The sequence below is a fragment of the Protopterus annectens genome, chromosome 1.part0, assembly GCF_019279795.1.
Source record: "Protopterus annectens isolate FY-2018-M chromosome 1.part0, PAN1.0, whole genome shotgun sequence".
NCBI lineage: Eukaryota > Metazoa > Chordata > Ceratodontiformes > Protopteridae > Protopterus > Protopterus annectens.
Genome location: NC_056725.1, coordinates 159,078,537 through 159,097,664, shown reverse-complemented (window position 1 = coordinate 159,097,664; position 19,128 = coordinate 159,078,537). Strand labels below are relative to the sequence as shown.

General features: G+C 41.2%; 1 protein-coding gene across 1 annotated transcript in view; it reads left to right on the top strand.

The window, feature by feature from the left end:
- The window catches only part of LOC122787719 (WD repeat-containing protein 62-like), a 1,689,893-nt gene that overhangs the window by 868,150 nt on the left and 802,615 nt on the right, over positions 1–19,128 (top strand). Inside the window, exon 16 of the mRNA XM_044054617.1 lies at positions 2,162–2,225. Within this exon, the coding sequence (XP_043910552.1) occupies positions 2,162–2,225 (64 nt within the window). The remainder of the gene's footprint in view (positions 1–2,161; positions 2,226–19,128) is intronic.

The following is a 19,128-nucleotide window of genomic DNA, read 5'->3' as shown; positions in this document are numbered from 1 at the left end:
CCAAATAAAAATGCTGATATAGATGTTCAGACTCAAACGCTGCTCCCAAGAGTAATTCCTTTCAGGTAGCAAATGGCGTCCAGTAGATGTAAAATTCCTAAGAATACAAGTAAGTGAGCGAATCTCACAGGCGCTTAGCTTCACTACAGTTGACACCAGTACGATCTATTCACTTTAGAAAAATAACAAAATTTGGTAAAAACAATGATTTAATTGTAAGCGCTTTCACGAACACAGTCGCTTCATCAGACGTTATGACAAAACGGAAACAGCGTCAACTTTAAATACTCTGCATCCTATGTATAATTTAAAGTCATATACACAATAAAGTCTATGCATTCAAAAAAGTAACTCTTACTTATTTCAAAAATAGAACATAAAAATATGTTTAAAATACAGATATAAATAAAGTATCCTTACTAATAATACAAAACATTATAGAAGGGCATAAGCTCATCTCTTGAGATGATATAAACATAAAAACTGCTGAATCACTAAAGACAACAAAATAACATCATGACATATCTAGTATGTATACCAAGAAATATATGGAGAATGTATGTGTAAGCATGAAAGGGTTAGAGAGGTCTGCTTTTAAGAATCGGTTTCAAAGGAACCGATTCATTCAACCCTCTCCCCCTATGTGCAGCTAAGCGGATGATCCAACGGGTCTCCGCTTGTTCTGTAGAATTTGTTATATCACCTCCTCTTAAATTTAATGTTTGCACATGTAAAACCTGGAATGTAAAATAATGTTCACTCCCTTCGTTCAATATGTGCTTCGATATGGCGCTACTGATCTCTCCCCTAGCCAAACAATATAGGTGATCACGGATTCTCTCTCTGAGAGACCTGTTAGTTTTACCTACGTAAAATTTAAAACAGGTCTGACAGCAAGCAACGTATACTACGTTGCGTGTTGTGCAGGTAGCGTGACATCTAATTTCCCACAAACTGCCATTGTTGGAATTCAAGGTAATTGTTCCTAAATTTACTTATTCTATGAATAGAAGAGTTGAAACAGTCATTTTCTCTGTCAGTGGAAACATTAATATCCAGAAATGAAACCACATCACCATAACTACCAATTACAAATTTCAAAAACCCAATACTGTTTGATAGAATGTCAGTGAACATTTTGAGTTTATCCACAAGAAAATGGAAAGGCAATGTACAAAGGAATAGTAAGGGACATCTGAATGGCTCCCAAGTATGCAATATAGTCCATAAGGTTTAGGGTTTTTACATAGAAGAGCTTGCATAGGAATCCCCAAGCAGACATCAGACAGCATGTCCTCTGGTGGATAGCAATTTTTGGAAGTTTGATGGGAAAAAGAGAGAGGTAATTGGGGACGTGTTTTGGGAATGTAATGGGTTTGTAGATTTAAAAAACTCCCTGCAGAGTATGGACTTAGAAATGTTGGAGGAGAAAATGGTTTTAACTAAGGAAATTATTCTTGTGAGCTGGGATAGGGGATTTGATTTGCCCAGACATAATAAAGCCTTACTCCATTTAGTACTATTGGCTGCCAATACTAGATAGTGGAAATCAAAATCTAAACCAAATCAAAATCTAAACCAGCTGTAAATGAAGTATTAATTATTATAAAGGAGAAAATTCCATTTTAGCCCTTTGTCTGTCGTGTACACATATACAGCAAAGCTGATTGCTTTATGGTAACACAAGATGAAAGAGGTGTTTTCAGTCTTCCATATAATGTAGTGCATGACATTAGTTCTTCCATAATGTAGTGTATGACAGATTTCTGAAGTGTGATGAACTTATATGACTCACTATATGTAGAGTTGTTTTCTCAGCTTTTTTCTGTTTTGTTTTATACATTTGTCATCCATGTAAGCCCATTGGACAAGTCCCTTTCTGGGGTGACCTAGTAGCACTGGCTGATTGCGACTTGCTCAGTCCCACAGTGGAAATATACAGGTAGAAGGGATTAAAACCCTGTACCTTGGGCTACTAGAAGCAGTTCTTTAACAATACAGGGCTTTAAGTCTGTATGCTAACTGCCAGTTATTAAGTTAGGATGTTTTAAAGCATGTTAACGTATATAAAAAAATAACTTCTCCATTATGCTGTTTGTACATATGCTGTGTTTTACCACTAACTAAACGTTTAACGTAATCTATTTCTTTTATTAACTAGAGATTGTAACCGGGATGAAGTTTACCAATGACTGCAGATATTTGATCACTGTGTCCGGAGACAGGCAAGTATGTCTTTCTGTAAGAAATATAAGTAAATATGTAAGATAAGGCTATCCGGTATCACCATGTCTTTCAGTTTCATTGTATATGGGATGCAAGCAAAGGAATGGAAGTTGTTAGCTCCAGCTGTTACATAAGCATAGCATGTATGCAACTGCATCATTTTCCTCATCTAACACATCTCCATTGTCTGTCCGACTCTCAATTCCATTTGCTTGTTATTTCTTTTCCATTCTAAGCAATGACTTTCAAAATGTCTTCTACACTACTACTAAGAAAACATCTTCCTAGCTTATCATGGTTCTCTGCCATTATCTGCCAGTCTCATATGCTTGTGATCTATCCTGCCAGGTTTTGTTCCGTTATTATTTTTTAGACCTCCATGCACAGATCATTACTACAACTATGCCCAGATTATGTCCTTGACCGTTCCAAGGCCTTTGACATGGTCACACATAGTAAACGTCTCCAAATTCTTTTTGAGTTTAATATCAGTTAACCCTCTATCTCTTGGTTCCAGAGCTATTTATCAGTTTGCCAGCTTGCCGTCCAATGGCAGAACGACCTCTCCCCTCTTCTTCCAGTTACAATAGGAGTTCCCCGAGGTTCCGTTTTTAGGGCCCCTTCTATCTTCACTTTTTACTAATAACATACATACTTCTGTTATCCAGTATGCGGATGACTCAACCTTAATCTGTTCTGCCTCCTACCTACAGGAGCTCCATTCAATCACGCAAGATTCCTTTTTCTCAGTTGAAGAATGGCTCATAAACTCCCAAGTTAATTCTGAACCTAAACAAAACTGTTTAACCCAACTAGATTCACTTCATCAAGCCCCTCCTTCAATATTATGTTTAAGAACTAAGCCATCATTTCCCATGTAACCCACACTCGACTTCTAGGTGTCGAAATCAACTGTAATATTAAATTTGACATCCATATTTCCCAGACCATAAAGAAGGTGCATAAAAATAAACAATTCCTTACTGAACAGGCTAAATCCACCATAACACACACCCATCTCATATCTACACTCCTCTACACCTCCCCAATATCCACAAACTTGTGAGAGACTGAAATTACCCAGCTTGATTCCTGCTACAATAAAATAGACAGGTTTGCCACATACTCTCCTTTCAGGTCACATCATTGTTCAGCTCTTAAACAACTTAATTGGCTTGAACTCCCCCAACTCCTCCTCCTGAACCAACTAATATTTTCCTACAAAATCCTTCATCAACCTGACAAAACCCCCACCCTCCAAAATTTATTACTTCACACTCAAACAATAGAACACTCCACTCAAGTAATAGATTACTACTGCAGGTAGCAAAAGCCATTCTGGTGACTCCTTCTCCAACTGTATATAAAAAATGGAACCCTCTGCCCCATAATATAAGAACTCATCTGGCAGATACATGGATGTGCTCCTGCACTACCCCTGGTTAATTCACTCTCAAACCTAAAATTATCTAACCACCTGCACCAACTAAAACTACCTAACTACTAACCTCCCAATCCTGAGACTCCAATATCTCAACTCCTTGTTCACTAAGTTATACTGTGTAAATATAATGTGTGATATTTATCAGACCTAGATTTTGTATCCAACTGTATCATATACCTTACAGATAAGTCTGTGTGTAGTGTTTGGCACCTAAAACCTATACTGTGTGTAATCCCTACCACAAACCATTTAACTCTTAAACCGCATCGTCTGCTTATACTATAACCTGTACATTTCATCAAACAGATCTGCTTTCCATACTTTTTGTACAACTGTTCTGTACCTTGTATGTTGATATTGTATATGCTGTCTGTACAAATTGTATTTTTTGAGTTCTGTTTTTATATTTTATCTTGTATTGAGGAGCTTTTCTCCCTGGACCTCCACTGAAAAAGGACCTGCGTCCAGTCAGACTTTCCCTGTTAACAAATATAAAATAAATAAATTAAAATTAAAAATTGTGTTTATCACCTATGCCAGCATCCTCATTTCTCAGTTAAGCCTTCATGCACATTCTGGAGTCTCTGCACTCCTTCCGTCTTTTTCATATATTTCTCCCAGGTGAGGTTTCCAGAACTGAATTCATTCAGTACTGTAAATATTGTAGAGCTAGTGATCCACATAGCAGTCCATTGATAAGTCCATCCATAGACAATTCCTTTTTCCCATTTTTACACATGAGGTTGGAGTGTCACATTAACAGTGTTCACACGGCCAGGTGGCTACCTCTGTTGCATTTGTTCTTCTGTACCATCCGCACACATGTGCAGTCACCTAAAGCCAATTTAGTGTGTCCAGTCCACCTACTGCAAGTCTTTGGAATATCAGAGGAACCCAGAGCACTAGGAGAAAACCCACACGAACATGGGGAGGAAATGCAGACTTCATAAAGAAGGTACCCCAGCTGAGAATCGAACTAGAGGACATCTTGCTGTGAGGCACCAGTGCAACCCATTGCACACCTGTGCTGTCCGCACTGATATTTTGAATATTAAATCTCCAAATCGATTTTGAAAAGGAGTGATGTGCAAGATGGAGACTGCGAGCTTGCTAGTTTTAACTGCATTATGCCAAAGAGTTCCTTAAGTTCCAGGTAGTGTGCATATAAATATCTTTTAGGAATTCATGTAGCACATTTGTGTTTATTGATTAAGCTAACAAACTGATCTACAAGGGAACTATTTCAGCCACATGCTGGGAAATGCAACAAAAGTTTCCTACTACTAAACCAAACCTGGTTTAAGATGCATAAATGAACAATCCTTCCAAGTATCCTTACACAGGATTCTATTCGTCTACTGGTGTTACCATACTAGCAATCTCTGCATCCACTGCACATGTTGATGTCAAGCATTTAAAGTTAAAAAACGCTGGCATAAATGCATCAAATCAAGCAGGGCACAGACCCCAGAACTTTGCATCAGTGCTAGAGTGCCCATGCTATCCAGTCAGTAATAACTTTCATTAATCCTTGTACCTTAGGATATTCACAAAGTAGGTGAAGGTAGTTAGCCTTCATATATTCACTGTGCCAGCACTGGTCATCATTAGCTAGCCCATAAGCAGATAACCTAACTGGAATATAATGCAGATGATAGGACGCCTTAGGCTAAGTAAATTGAACTAGAAGTGCCCATCTGTTATCCTGTATACTGCTAAGAAAATGAGACCATTCCTCAGATGTGGTAAGGGTGCATATCATCTCATTCCATTTGTTCAAATTAACTAATAATATAGCACATGGATTTTTACATAAGACTGTAATGAAAAAACACAATTTAGTCTGTTTCAGTTGTCTAGTTTGCGAGATGTTGGCAACCATTCATCAGTATGGATTTTGTTCAACACCCCACCCACATACATACCTCTTAAGCATACAGAAAGAATACTGGCTCACAGTTATGAATATTATAACCAGTAAACCAGTGCAGGAAAGACCTTAATTTCATCCCAGGCTGAGATGATCTGAAGAGAGACTTCCCAAACGTTTGAAAAGCAATATAACCCTGACTCAATCCATTTTGTTCATTTAATACACTTGCCATGTACCAACAAATTTAGATGAGCCAAAATAAATGAAAATTGGGTGAGATGAGGTTATTTTTTCCTAAGGTTATCAACAAAGGCTTTGTCTAACCAAAGATCTATCCCCCCAGGATCCTAAGTCTTTTAGGATGAAGTGGACACAAGGAGGTGCTTGTCCTCAATCTGAGATGTAGTTCTAATAAAAACCATATTGACTTCCCCACCTGACTGACTGTAGTAAAGAGCCCCACATTAAACACTGTACTGTGTCCAGATAGGTGAGTGACACCAAACTGAGGCCTACTTATATTATTTATTTATTTGCATTTGTTTTCTGGGATAGTCCATTGGGCCTATGAGTGGCCATTTTCAGTGGCGGCCCGGGGAGAAAAGCTCCACATATTACATAATACATCGATGAGATGTATTACATAATGACTGTTAACAGATTCAATAAGCAAATAATTTCAGCAAACCTTGGATCCTGGTCACACCAAAAAAGACTTTTAATAGATAAAACTTGACCAAAACAAGAAACAATTCCACAATAAAATCCACAAGATACTAAGCGCTTTCACCCGCTTGTCGAGGGCATCTTCAAAGTACACATTTAAGTCACTAGTAAGCAACATTATACAAAATACAAAAATAACAATGATTTACATCTAGGTACAATATATACATGTTGGTATACAATTAGAATTAGGCTTTTTTTTCTTTAAATCTCATCTTATAGCTGAAGATGCATAAAACTGAGAGGGGAAAAGAGTTAAATTAAGTGAAGGTGGATATTTCAAAGTTAGGAGAGGTTTCTAGTTTCATGTAATACTATAAGAATTATTTGAGCAAGTACAGAGCCATAGTTTGGAGAGGTATTCATGCAGAAACTTCTTCAAAATGGTGTGGTTAGAGGTGGTTCTGATTGTGGTGGGTAAGGAATTCTGCACCTTGGCTATAGCAATGGAGTAAAGAGCTTTGCCAGCTGTAAGTCTGGGTAATTCTACTTTTAGAAGACATTTATTTTCTGATTTGATGTATTTAGCAGAATTGTAGGGGGACATTAGTGAGGCTAGGGATGGGCAATCTTCTGGTATAGTTATGATTTTATGTGCAGTGGTGAGTTTGTAGGTAAGTTAGGAAGTGAGGTAGTTCGAGCCAGTTGAGTTTTTGAAGGGATGTACAGTGATGGGGGATGGTATGTGTAGCATTGTTGGCAAACATACTGGTCCCATTTTCTTGCTTGTTCTCTGTTTGTAATGTAGTTAAGAGAACCAATCAAAGGTGGGGGTAGGATTCCTAGGTTAGATAGATTAGTGAGTAGTAGGGGATGTGTGATGGTATCAAATGCCTTTGATAGGTCAAGGAATAAAGAGGACACAAATTTCCCTGTGCCTCTTGCATGGTTTACAGTGTCAATAATGATATAAGGGTAGTGGTGGTACTGTGTCCAGGTCTGAAACCATGTTGGGTGGGGGACAAGATTTTGTCGTCTAGGAGGTGCTTTAGGAGTTGATTGTGGGCACATTTTTCTAGAATTTTGGATAGAGGGAAAAGGATTGCTGTGGGTCGGAAATTGGTGAAATCTATGTTTTGGCCCCTTTATGTACTGGGAGAATATAAGCTTTTTTCCAGATAGCAGGAACTTGCTTTTCTTGGAGAGATCTATGGATAAGCTGTAGACTTTGCTGTAGGTAAGTTAGGGGTAGGTTATTATTTATTTTATTTTTTTATTGCTGTCTGTTTACCCGGAAGGTCCACTGGGCTGAGAGAACCCATTTTCAGTGGAGGCCCAGGGAGAACAGCTCTACAGTAGTGCACTGTAAAATATAAGCACAGTACATAAAAAGTACACTAATTACATTAAAGTACAGTCAGTGAGAAGATGAGCAATATTTTCACAGCAGACAGCAATATACAGTAGTTGTAAATGTGCAACAAACAATATGTTCAGATTTATGTGGGTAAAGTCCACGTTAGGACAGTATATAAAATGTCACCACAGTACATTAGAAGTACACAACGTATACAGTCGAAATCAATAGGAAGATGAGCGGTATTTACATAGCAGGCAGCTGTACACCATAGTTGCAAAATGTGCAAATATATAATATGTACACATTTTTTCAGGTAACTTAACAAAGTAGTATGTACTTGCGTTGCTCACTACAGGTTCTAGGCTGAAGAAAAGCAATAAATTTGTTTATTTTATTTTTATTTTACATTTGTTAACTGGGCGAATCTGACTGGATGCATGTCCATGTTCAACAGAGGCCTGGGGAGAAAAGCTCCACAGTAAACTTTATACAAAATGTAGACAAAATTAAGGCAAACAGAGGTGTTCAGTGTTAGTCTGCTATTTGCTATGTAATTTGAAGTAACATGTTATTCACACTAAGTTCAAGGTAACACATAGTTAAAACATAGATCAGTGTCAGACAAAGTGAGATTCAGGTTTAACAGTATTCCAGAGATTACACCCAAATATTGAGTAATGGTTTAGATATTCCATACTAGTGAAAATAGAGTAGTATAGAGTAGTTATTAAGTATGCCAGGTGTATAGGTAGAGGGGAGATGGTAACAGGGTAAGTAGGTGGAGGGGAATAGTAACAGGGATGCAATAGGGTGGGTTGATAGGATGGCAGGATAGAGTTAGTGAAATGGTTAGTGGATTTCTAACCTGGTATCTTGGGAGAGGTTTGTGAGCAGTATAACTATGGGGAAGTATTGTAGATGGAGTTGGAGGCAGTTAGGCTAAATTTGTTAGAGGTGAGGCTGTAGTTAGTGGGTTGGGGGGGGCAAGTAGGAGGTAAAGGTTAGTCAGGTGGGGAACTAGTGCAAATCCATGAGTGCTGTAGGTGTTCTTTCAGGAGTTTTTTAAATGTGGCTTTTGAGACAGCTGTGGTGATAGAGGTGGGTAGGGAGTTCCATATTTTGCCTACGTAGTTGGGGAGGAGGGAGTCCCCTGCTGTGTTTTTGGTATTAGGGGGCCTTTGTTTTTTTTTTGCCAAAGCTTCCAACATTTGTCTCTCTAAGACATCAGTTGTTTTGTGGGATGTTTAGAAAGATACTCCAGCGTGTCTAAAATAAGAGACCTGTGCAGTCATCTGCAAAGCAGGTGGTAAGCAGATACAATACCTTCCCCAATGACAGGTATTTTGAACTGTACTTAACTGGCAGATATTTATTGATTACCAAAACTGCGAGAGTGAAGAGAAGTATAGAAAGTGGGCATCCCTGCCTCTAGTGATTTGTAAAAGGAAGGATAGATTTAGAGAGAGAACTCCATTGCAGTACAACTGAACCCAATCTACGAACTGTTGCAGAAGGAGAATATCTAAACACATCTCATAGAAAATTCCAATTCAGAGTTTATTGAAATCTAACAATAGGGGCCCCCACATTTTGCTTTGTCCTTTGAAAGAGCTATCTAACAGAAAGCCATGTTCTAGCAGTATACGGCCCCTCTAACCTCCCTGTTAACAAAACTGAAGTGATTAGCTGGAACCAAATTTGGGATTACAGTCTGTAACGTAGCCTCTCTAACGCTACAAAAAATATTTAATTCAATTTGTAGTAGAGCAATTGGGGGATAATTAGCATTAGATAAAAGGTCTTTATTTGGCTTAAGAAACATGAGTACTTTTGCTCTAGTTGTATCTGAAGGAAACTGGCCAGCTTCCATAGCATGTGGATAGTAAAGCATAGGGAAGTTCACAGCAGTTTGAAAGATTTAAAAAAAAAATCCCATATTGCTACTTCAATTTCCTGCTGGGAAAATGGATTGCTGAGGAGTGACTGTATGAACTGGGAGCAGTAAAAAACTCCTAAGTACAAAAGAGCTCCTTTCCCTGCATTGCCCTGACACACCTACAGTCCAGGAGTTCTCATCTGAAAGAATTTTATTTATCTTACTGGATTCTATATGTACTGTAAGTTTGTCAACCTTAAGTGCAGAAATATGACTTTTTTTGGTATGTTTCTTGCACTTCCATGCAAGCAGCTTATCAGAATATATACTTGTAGCTCAGTAAAATAAATTGTGTTCCCATTTCCCCAAGAAGCTGTTGAACATTTTTCTCTATCTCTACACCTCTTCCTTTTTAAGTACTTCTCCATAAACAGTTTATGTAGAGATAACAAGGTTTGTAACTCATCCCTCTTGATCTTGGCCATTCATACAAACACTCTAAACTTGTATTTAAAATGTTCACTTTTAGCAAAGATATGCCAATGCGGAAGTGAGTGAGACCCCCCCCCAAAATGAGGATATCAACTGGGCCAGCTGCTCCTGTGAATGTAGACATTGTGACCACAGAATGTTCAAACAGGGCATTAGATCATATGGACATTGTATCCCCTGGAGCATGCATTTATTAACTAACTATTAATCTGGTCTATTTGCTAGGCCCAGTGCATAATGGGTAAAATCTAGAGAGGATGGGTAGTGAGTCCACCATACTTCAAAAAGCTGGAACTCTTCCACAAAATATTTTAGCTCCCAGGATACTTTTGAAAATTCTGTCCAAAACAGAATCCATGACCATGTTAAGGTTGCCACCCACTACAATCCGTTTTAGGGGTGCAAAAGAGAGGTTATTTCTTTGCCAACATATACAGGATATTGTGGCTGCCCTCATTTAGTCCATAAAAATTTGCCAGTAACAAAAATCTTTTCCATGTATTAATCAAGGCTGTAAGTTATCTGCCCTTATCAGATAGTACTAGCTTCTTTTCCCAACCCAGTGCAGGAAGTATCAAAATAGATACTCTTCTTTATGACGATGCACATGAAAGTAGTTTTCCCTCTTCCATTTCCTTAAAAAAAAAAAAATTTTTTTTATTTTGTTTCTTATAAAAACACCACCCTGGCCTTGCATTTAAAATAGCAGTAGCATTGTATCACCACAACAGTAGAACATAACTAATAAAAACAGTTGATAGTAATCTCCCATTTACACTCTGTTCTCCCATTTACACTCTGTTGACCTGTTATAACTTTAAATAAGGTAAATTACTGAGATGTGTTAATAATTATAAGGGCGAGTCGCAAAAGAGACAAAAGCTTTCTATCAGGACATGCAACTCCCCCCGACAATCCTAACTTTATTAATAATATTGATCTGTTAAGGTGCGTTAACTTACTCATTTAGCAGTGATAAACTGACAAATTCAAACATTCAGGCTATTTCTACAAAAAAGATGCACCCCCCCCCCCAAACTTTCAACCTGCTTTTCCCAGTGAACGCATCACTGTCAAACTTTTCCTTCTATTCTTATGTTGCATTATTCTCACATGTGGGATCCTCCACCTCAGGTGACCCGAACATCCGGCTCACCTATAAAAGATTAAGCCTGGTTGCTCTCTGATGCTTGGGACGTCACACACAGGGCCATAAATGTGACATACACGCACACAGTCCTCAGAGCTTCTCTGCTGCAGTCGAACATCATCCTGCTCGTTCTGCTCCGAATCTCTGATGACATCAAAGATAAGTACCCCGTTGGGGAATCTTCCTTGTTTATGTCTGAGTTTAGGTTGCTGTTTTTCCTTTCAGCCAATGTCATCTAGAAAGGGGAAATGTAAGTGCGGTCATCAAATTCCACACAAAGATGCCCACAAACTGTTTGTTTTGCCTAGGGCCGTCCCATGACCATACGACCTGTAAAATCTGTCAGTCGTTTGCTCCTAACACCTTGTGCAGCTGTCTAGCGGCCCTTAAATTATTTGTAGAGAATCAGTGACTTAAATGTTTGGCCCTCTGTATGGATCCTGACCCGGCCATTGAGGTGGAGCTGCCTAAAAAGAAGGCCAAGATTTCTAGGCCTAATACTGCGCCTCCTATTTTGGACGTCCCACCAGCTGATGGTCTATGGGCTGAGGAACGTCTGAAAGAACTGGCCACAGTACCATTTCGGAAGCCGCCCATCGTTCTCCAGCCTGCATGTCCGAGGAGGTTTCTGCGACATTGGCCTCAGCCGATGTTGGGGAGGAACCTGGCTCACCCAGATGGCTGACCTTAGTTTCCGAAGAGAGTGCTTCGGCCTTAGGCCTGACACCTGAATCCAGGCCCTCGGCCTCTCAGCCTATTCATAAGACTCCGCTCAAGGGAAACAAAAGACCAGACATTTGTCTACCCTAGTGGAGCATCAGCCTGACTGGCAAACTTTTTCCCAGTCACTTTTTCAGGCCTTTATGGCCTTGAGGCTGCAACCTGACAAACTACTACTCTACCTTCCCCAAGTCCCAGGCCTACCTCTGTAGCCTCCATGTCACCTCCTCCGACTCAGGAGGAAGACTCCTCTTTTCCTCCTCTGATGAGTCTCTCACTTACATTTCCTAGCTTGCCTCTCCCCTGGAATATTGTTCCGCAGATGAAGACTCCTTGGAAAGAGATTCTTCACCAGAAGACATTAATTTTGCGGAGACTATCTATGAAATGAGAGAATACTTTAAGTGGGACTCCATCCAAATGACTCAGGTATAAAAAAGATACTTTGAGCTTCTCCAAATGGAGTCCCCCTCTCCCTCTGCTATACCCCAGTGATTTCTGCTTACCTGGATGCCTTTGCAGCTGCCTCCAAGACCCCAGAATACCAACCCCCTTGCCTCTAAAAGGCCAAACAGGTTCTATAAATTTCCTGATGATTACAGATACCTCATAAAACCACCCATGGCAGACCCAACAGTCATTGCTGTGGCACCTGGCAAGCAATCAAGGCAAATCCCATCTTCTTCCCTGCTGCCATCTGCTGCCATCTGCTAAGGACAGTAAAGTGATTTACAGATTGGGGAAAAATGATTTACACTTCTACATTGGCCTTTAGGGCCATCAGTTACCAAACGCACATGGTTAAGTGCGCTTTAGACATTGTTTCTCAGGCATCTACCCTGCTCATCTATGCCCGATTCCCCTACTAAGCCACAAGTTGCCTCAAATCTTCCTTTAGCAGCATAGGTAGCCAGGCATTCCATAAAATGCAGCAATGATTCTGCAGAAACTTAAGCCAGATCAGCTACATCTGCCTCTGTGCCACGCAGGTATTCCTGGCTCAAACTTCAACCCCTGTCAGACGATTTCAAAAACAGGATTCTGGATGCCCCCCCAGACAACAACTTTCTCTTTGGCAAACAATCTGCAGAGCTTTTCAAAAGTGTGCAGGAGAAAAAGAAGGAACTGTAGGGCTTGAAACATCTACTAGTATCCCCAGTTCCTAAGTTTTACAGTAACTACCCAGCTAAACCAACCTTTTGTTAGAAGGGCACCTGCTCCTTCTTCAAAACAGAGGAAAGGGGTCAGAAAGCCCTCATTCCCCCAGAACTACTTTGTCTCAATCTACACCCAGGCAGTCCTTTCCAGAAATACCTAGCACTGTGTGACTGCCAAAATCCCCACCCACCCCACCATCTCCACCTTTCTGCTCACCTCTCTCACTGTCTCCTCTGTGGCAACATATACCCTCAGACCGCTGGGTCCTATCAGTAATGGAAAAAGGGTACTTTATGTCCTGGCAGGAAAAGCCTATTCCAAAAGGATGCCCCTCCCTCCAAAAAAAAGCAGTCCCAGCTGATCCCCCAGATTATTCAGGATTTACTATAACAAAGCACCATGGAGAGAGTTCTTACAGGACAAGAGGGTCAAGGGTCCAGACTCTTCCTGGTTCCAAAAAAAAGGACCACTCTTGGAGATCAATACTGGACCTGTTCCTAATAAACCCCTTCCTGCTTATACCTTCTTTCCACATGCTATCCTTGCATACCCTTCTTCCACTTCTGACACCCGGGGCCTTCATGGCCATTTTGTACCTGAAAGAGGCATACCGCCATATCCCCATACTTCTGGAGATTTCTGCATTGCATTTTGCTTTGCCATCCTCACGCTGTCAGTTTACTGCCTTGCCCTTTGGTTTGTCCACAGCACCAAGGGTCTTCACAAAGTGTCTAGCCCTGGCAGTAGCCTTCTGCAGGATAAAAGGCATATAGGTCTTCCCTTACCTGGACAACCTCCTCATTCAAGCAGAAGACAGAGGTACTCAGCAGGTACACCTACAATTCACTCTGTCTCTCCTAAGAAGTGTGGGGTTTACCCTGAACCTACAGAAGTCCTCCCTAACTCCTTACCAAGACCTGATGAAGGCCTTCCTCCAACAAGACAAGATCACTTCACTAACCAGATATTTCCAAAGCCTCCTCCAAGTCTCACTCATCTCAGCCAAGGAATTTCTCCACATGCTGGGCTGTGGTATTTGAAGAATTTCTGGTTCCAACACAATAACCCTCTGGATTTTCAGGTTCCCTTCCTGCCCTGCCTGAAAAAAAGCTCTAGGAGTGGTGGATACACCACATTCTGCTGAATCCAGGCCTCCCTCTACAGCCTACCAAGGCAGTCCAGTTCATGTACACAGATGCCTCAGACCTGGAATGGGGGGCAACTATGAATGGCCCCAAGGTACAAGCTCAGTGCGAGCCCTCACTCAGGAAAAAAAATGCATCAATGTGAGGACAATGAAGGCTCTTTTCCTAACTCTAAAGACCTTTCTCCCGCTTCTTCAGGCTGGTCCCTTACATGTCTTCATAGACAACACCACAGTGATGTGGTACATCAACAAACAGGGTGGACCAGATCCTATTTACTTTTCAGGCTGACCATACAAGCATGGGAGTTTGACCACAAGATACAAGGTACCCTTACAGGCTATCTACATCCCATCACAGGAAACCATCAAGCAGATGCCCTCAGCAGATCATTGTCTTAAAATCATGAATGGATGTTGAACAGAGATGTCTTCCTAGACATTGTCTACCAGTGGGGCACTCCACAAATAGACCTGTTTGCCTCCCCTCAGAACAGACAGCTATGGCTATTCTGCTCCAGGCTCCCCTCCCCACTAACATGGAAAGTGGATGCCTTTTCAATTTCCTGGAAGGAGCTGTTTCAGTATGCGTTTCCCACCTTCCCTCTGATTCAAAAGTTCCTGATTAAGATTCAGAGGAACAAACCAAAAACATTACTGATGACTCTGTATTGGCCAAGGCAACATTGGTTCCCCCTTCTTCTATATCTTGCCAAGGGCAATCACCACAAGTTGCCTCGCAAGTAGTTTCTACTTCTAGTAACCCCCCTATTTTCACCAACCAGTATTCTTAACTTCATAAAGCCTAGCCCACCTACAAACAACTTTATACATACAGTCTACGTCCTCCTCCCACAATGTTTGGTATAACAACACCCCCCATTTAGTTACTAACCCTTCTACTCTCCGTATCCTATCTTACCTATCTCACACAAATGCTTAACTCTTACCATATTTTACATACACACTCTACTGCAGCGTATCATCATCCTCATTCCCTCTCGTACTCACACATCTCACATGAAATTTACATCTCCAACCTAATCCACCTATTCAAACCCACACCTCCCCCCTCCACACCCCCTCTCCACTCAGCCATGAGATGCCTTACCAAAAAATATTATCCCTCACACCACACTTACTCTCCATCCCCTACAAACTACCTCTCCTTACTCCTCCACCTTATCTCCCTCTCTCTAGCCGGTGATATCCACCCAAACCCCGGACCCGTCTGTAACTCCATTGTCAACTTACCCTCCAGACAACCCTCAAAACCCAAATCCTTTCGCCTCACTACTCTTAATGCACAAAGCCTTAGAAATAAAATCCCAAACCTCCATGCCTGTCTCTCTCATAACCACTCCGACATAACCGCCATTTCAGAAACCTGGCTCAAATCCTTCATTAAAAATAATAAAATACTGCCACCAGGTGACCAAATGATTCGCAATGACAGAACCCACAGAAAAGTAGGAGGGGTAGCTATAATATACCTCTCCTGCCATACCGTTACTCCCTACACCAATACTATCCCAATAGGTTTCCTAAAAATAAACAACCACAAGTCAATCTGCATAGCTGCCCTCTATATTCCCCCAGGTGATAACATCGACACTCTTGAAAACATTCTCTCCGGGTTTTCCTTTAATATAAAAAAATGAACCTACATCCTCAGGGACACCAATATCAACTGGTCCAATATTAACTCCAATGCCCCATCCCATACAGTAAACCTATACAATTTCTCCCAACTAATTCAATCTCCAGCCAGGCCAAATAAAGATGGAACCTCTGGAACCATCATTGACTTGATCCTTACAACTCACCCAAATCTTATCTCAGAAGCTGGAACCATACCTGAGTCCTCTCAGTGATCACCTACCTGTTTTTTCCAACTGCCTCCCAGCTTCCCTACAAAAACAACGCGTCTGCATCCAAACCGGCAACCTGTCCTCTTTCAATCCCCAAACTTTCTCAGAATGCCTAAAGCACACTGACTGGTCTCCAGTGAAAACACTCCCTCTAGATGACGCTGTATCCTATTTCAACCACACATTCCTAACCCTTCTCAACCAACAAGCCCCCCTGAGAACCAAACGAGTCAAAACCACTCCCTGCACCTGGTTATCCAAAGAAACTAAGCTAGCCATGCATCTAAGAGACAAAAACTGGTAACAATATCAAAAACAAAAAAAATCCCAGCTCCCTTCTAGAATATAAACAACTTCGTAACTCCCCAAAAAACCTCATAAAGTCCGCAGAGCACACTTCTCTAAGCTACAGTCCTTACACGCAACCAATCCCAAAAAAGTCTGGGACTCTATCTCTTCTGTTCTGCACCCAGGAAATAAAGAAGCCCCTGCCCTAATCCCAACCTTTCCAACATTGATATAGTCACCCAGTTCAACTCTTTTTTCACTGACTGCATTGCCAGTCTGCCTTCCCCCTCTTAACATCCATCCCTAGCCCTTCCCACTCCAACCTCGAGCATGAACACTACCCCACTTCACACCTTTCTGTCTTACTCACATCCCCACTAGCACCATAAAAAGATTTCTCCTTAAACTCAAACCCTGCCGCAATCTACCTGACAATCTTCCACCCACCTTCCTCAAACAATCAGCAGACAGCATCACATACCCCATCTCCATTCTTATAAATAGATCCATTAAAAAGTCATACGTCCCTTCTATCTGATGTCATGCTTACATCATCCCCCTCCACAAAGGAGGTAAAAACACAGACACCACCAACTTCAGGCCTATTGCCATCCTTTCCCCATCTCAAAAATACTTGAAAAATCCATTCAAGCTCAACTCATAACACACCTAATCCAAAACAACCTCCTATCCCCTACCCAACACTGCTTCTGCCTGGGCCACAGTACCACCACTGCCCTTCTGTCCTTTCTAGAAACCATCAACCAGGAGTGTGACTCAGGTAAATTTGTATCTTCCCTATTCCTAGATCTATCCAAAGTATTTGACACCATCTCCCACACCCTACTCTTAACAAAACTCTCCACCTTACTTCTCTCTCCCGCTGCCATTGGCTGGTTTTCTAGCTACCTGGCAAACCGCCAACAAGCTGTGCAGTGGAAAATGTCCACCACCCCCTTCCTAACCACACCCACTGGAGTCCCCCAAAGCTTTGTTCTTGGATCTCTGCTCTTTAACCTATTCATTAACAACTTTCACAACTCCATCCCAGAAGGATCTGTCGTCCAGTATGCTGACTACTCCACTGTCATCTGCTCTGCCCTCTCTCCCCCTGATCTCATAGCAAAAACCCAATTAGCCTTCACCACAACCGAATCCTGGATGAGCTCTAACCATATGGCTGTAAATGCAAATAAAACTAAACTAATGATTTTTTCTCCTACCCAAAACTCCTTTATAGACAAAACCTCCTTCACCATGCAGAGCAGAAACACCACCATCCTTGAAATTGTTCCCTACACCAAGCTTCTCGGTGTCATCATTGATGAAGAACTAAAATTCGATACCCACATCCTTACCGCAATAAAAAAAACCCACAGAAGTTGGGTCTCCTCTACAGACACCACCGCTTCCTCACCCCCTCTTCCCGTCAAACCCTTGCATCCTCTTTGCTGCTCCCCTCCCTCATGTATGGTGACCCTCTGTTCTCCAGTCTCCAACTTGGCCTTAGATCCAAACTTGAAAACTGCTACCACAAAATCTGCAAATTTGCAACTAGTTCAAAGAGCTCATCCCACCACTGCCACTCCCTCCACTCCCTAAATTGGCTAGCACTACCTAACTATCTCAGCTACCTTCAACTCATCATTGGCCACAAGCTCATCTTTAAACCTACAGACTGCCCATCCTTCACCGCCACCTCAAAAACCTACACACCCAACCGCTCACTTAGATCCCTACACCAAAATCTCCTCCAAGTCCACAAACCTTCATGACCACCAGGCCAACTATTAATGTTCTTCTACTTGGCTAAACTCTGGAACTCTCTCCCCTCTCACCTATGTAACCTACCTAACCATACAAATTTCAAATCTCAGCTTTTCTCGCACCTGTCCTCTAAATGGTTATGCCTTTGTCACGCTCCAACATAATCCCTCAAATCCTCTACCTCTCTCATAGAAAAACACACACTCTCCCCTCAAGAATCTCTTACACATAATCCTGATTGGACCGTGCAGCTGTTTTTGTTTAACATTTCTCCTTGTGAAATTCCAGCAAATTATTTATGTATGCTATAAATGCTCAGTCCTCCTAGTTGTCCTACGCTAGATGCAAGTAGCCATTGCCATTATGTTACTCCATGATTTATGACAAATTGCTTGTCTTTGTAAATATATCCTGCTTTTACACTTTTTGTACATAATTTTGTGCGTCCTGATTTTTCAAATTTTTAATCATTGTAAGTGTCTTGTCTTGGTAAATATGTCCTGCTTTTACACTTTTTGTACATATTTTGTGGGTCCTGATTTTCAAATTTTAATCATTGTAAGTGTAACTTCAGTGCAGATGTAAGTATTGGAGCTTTTCTCCCCGGGCCTCCACTGAAAATGGGCTCTCTCTAGTGGTCCAGTGGACTTCCCCGGTCATCAAACTTATAATAAATAAATAAGTAAATAAATAAAAAGGTGGACCTGCTCACACCAACAGAAGGGATCCCTCATCTACCCTCATCTGCAAACCTTCAGTCTTACCCTGTAGGTAATCAACTTTTGATCCCTTTCAAACACCTTTACTCAGAGGACGTGCTCTCTGTCCTGCAGGACACCAGGAAACCTACTACCAGGAGATCCTACTTATCAAAATGGGAAAGGTTCTCCAAATGGTAACTTCAAAGGCAACTATAGACCCCTTCCAAGCATATGTTCCTCTAGTGTTGGCCTACATGTGTGAACTCCAAAAATAAGAAATTTCATACTCTTCAGTGAAAGTGCACTTGTCAGCTATCTCAGCCTGCTTACCCATTGATCCACCCCCTGTTGTCTAGATTGGAGACAAAGCCCTTTCTTAAGGGAGTTCTCCA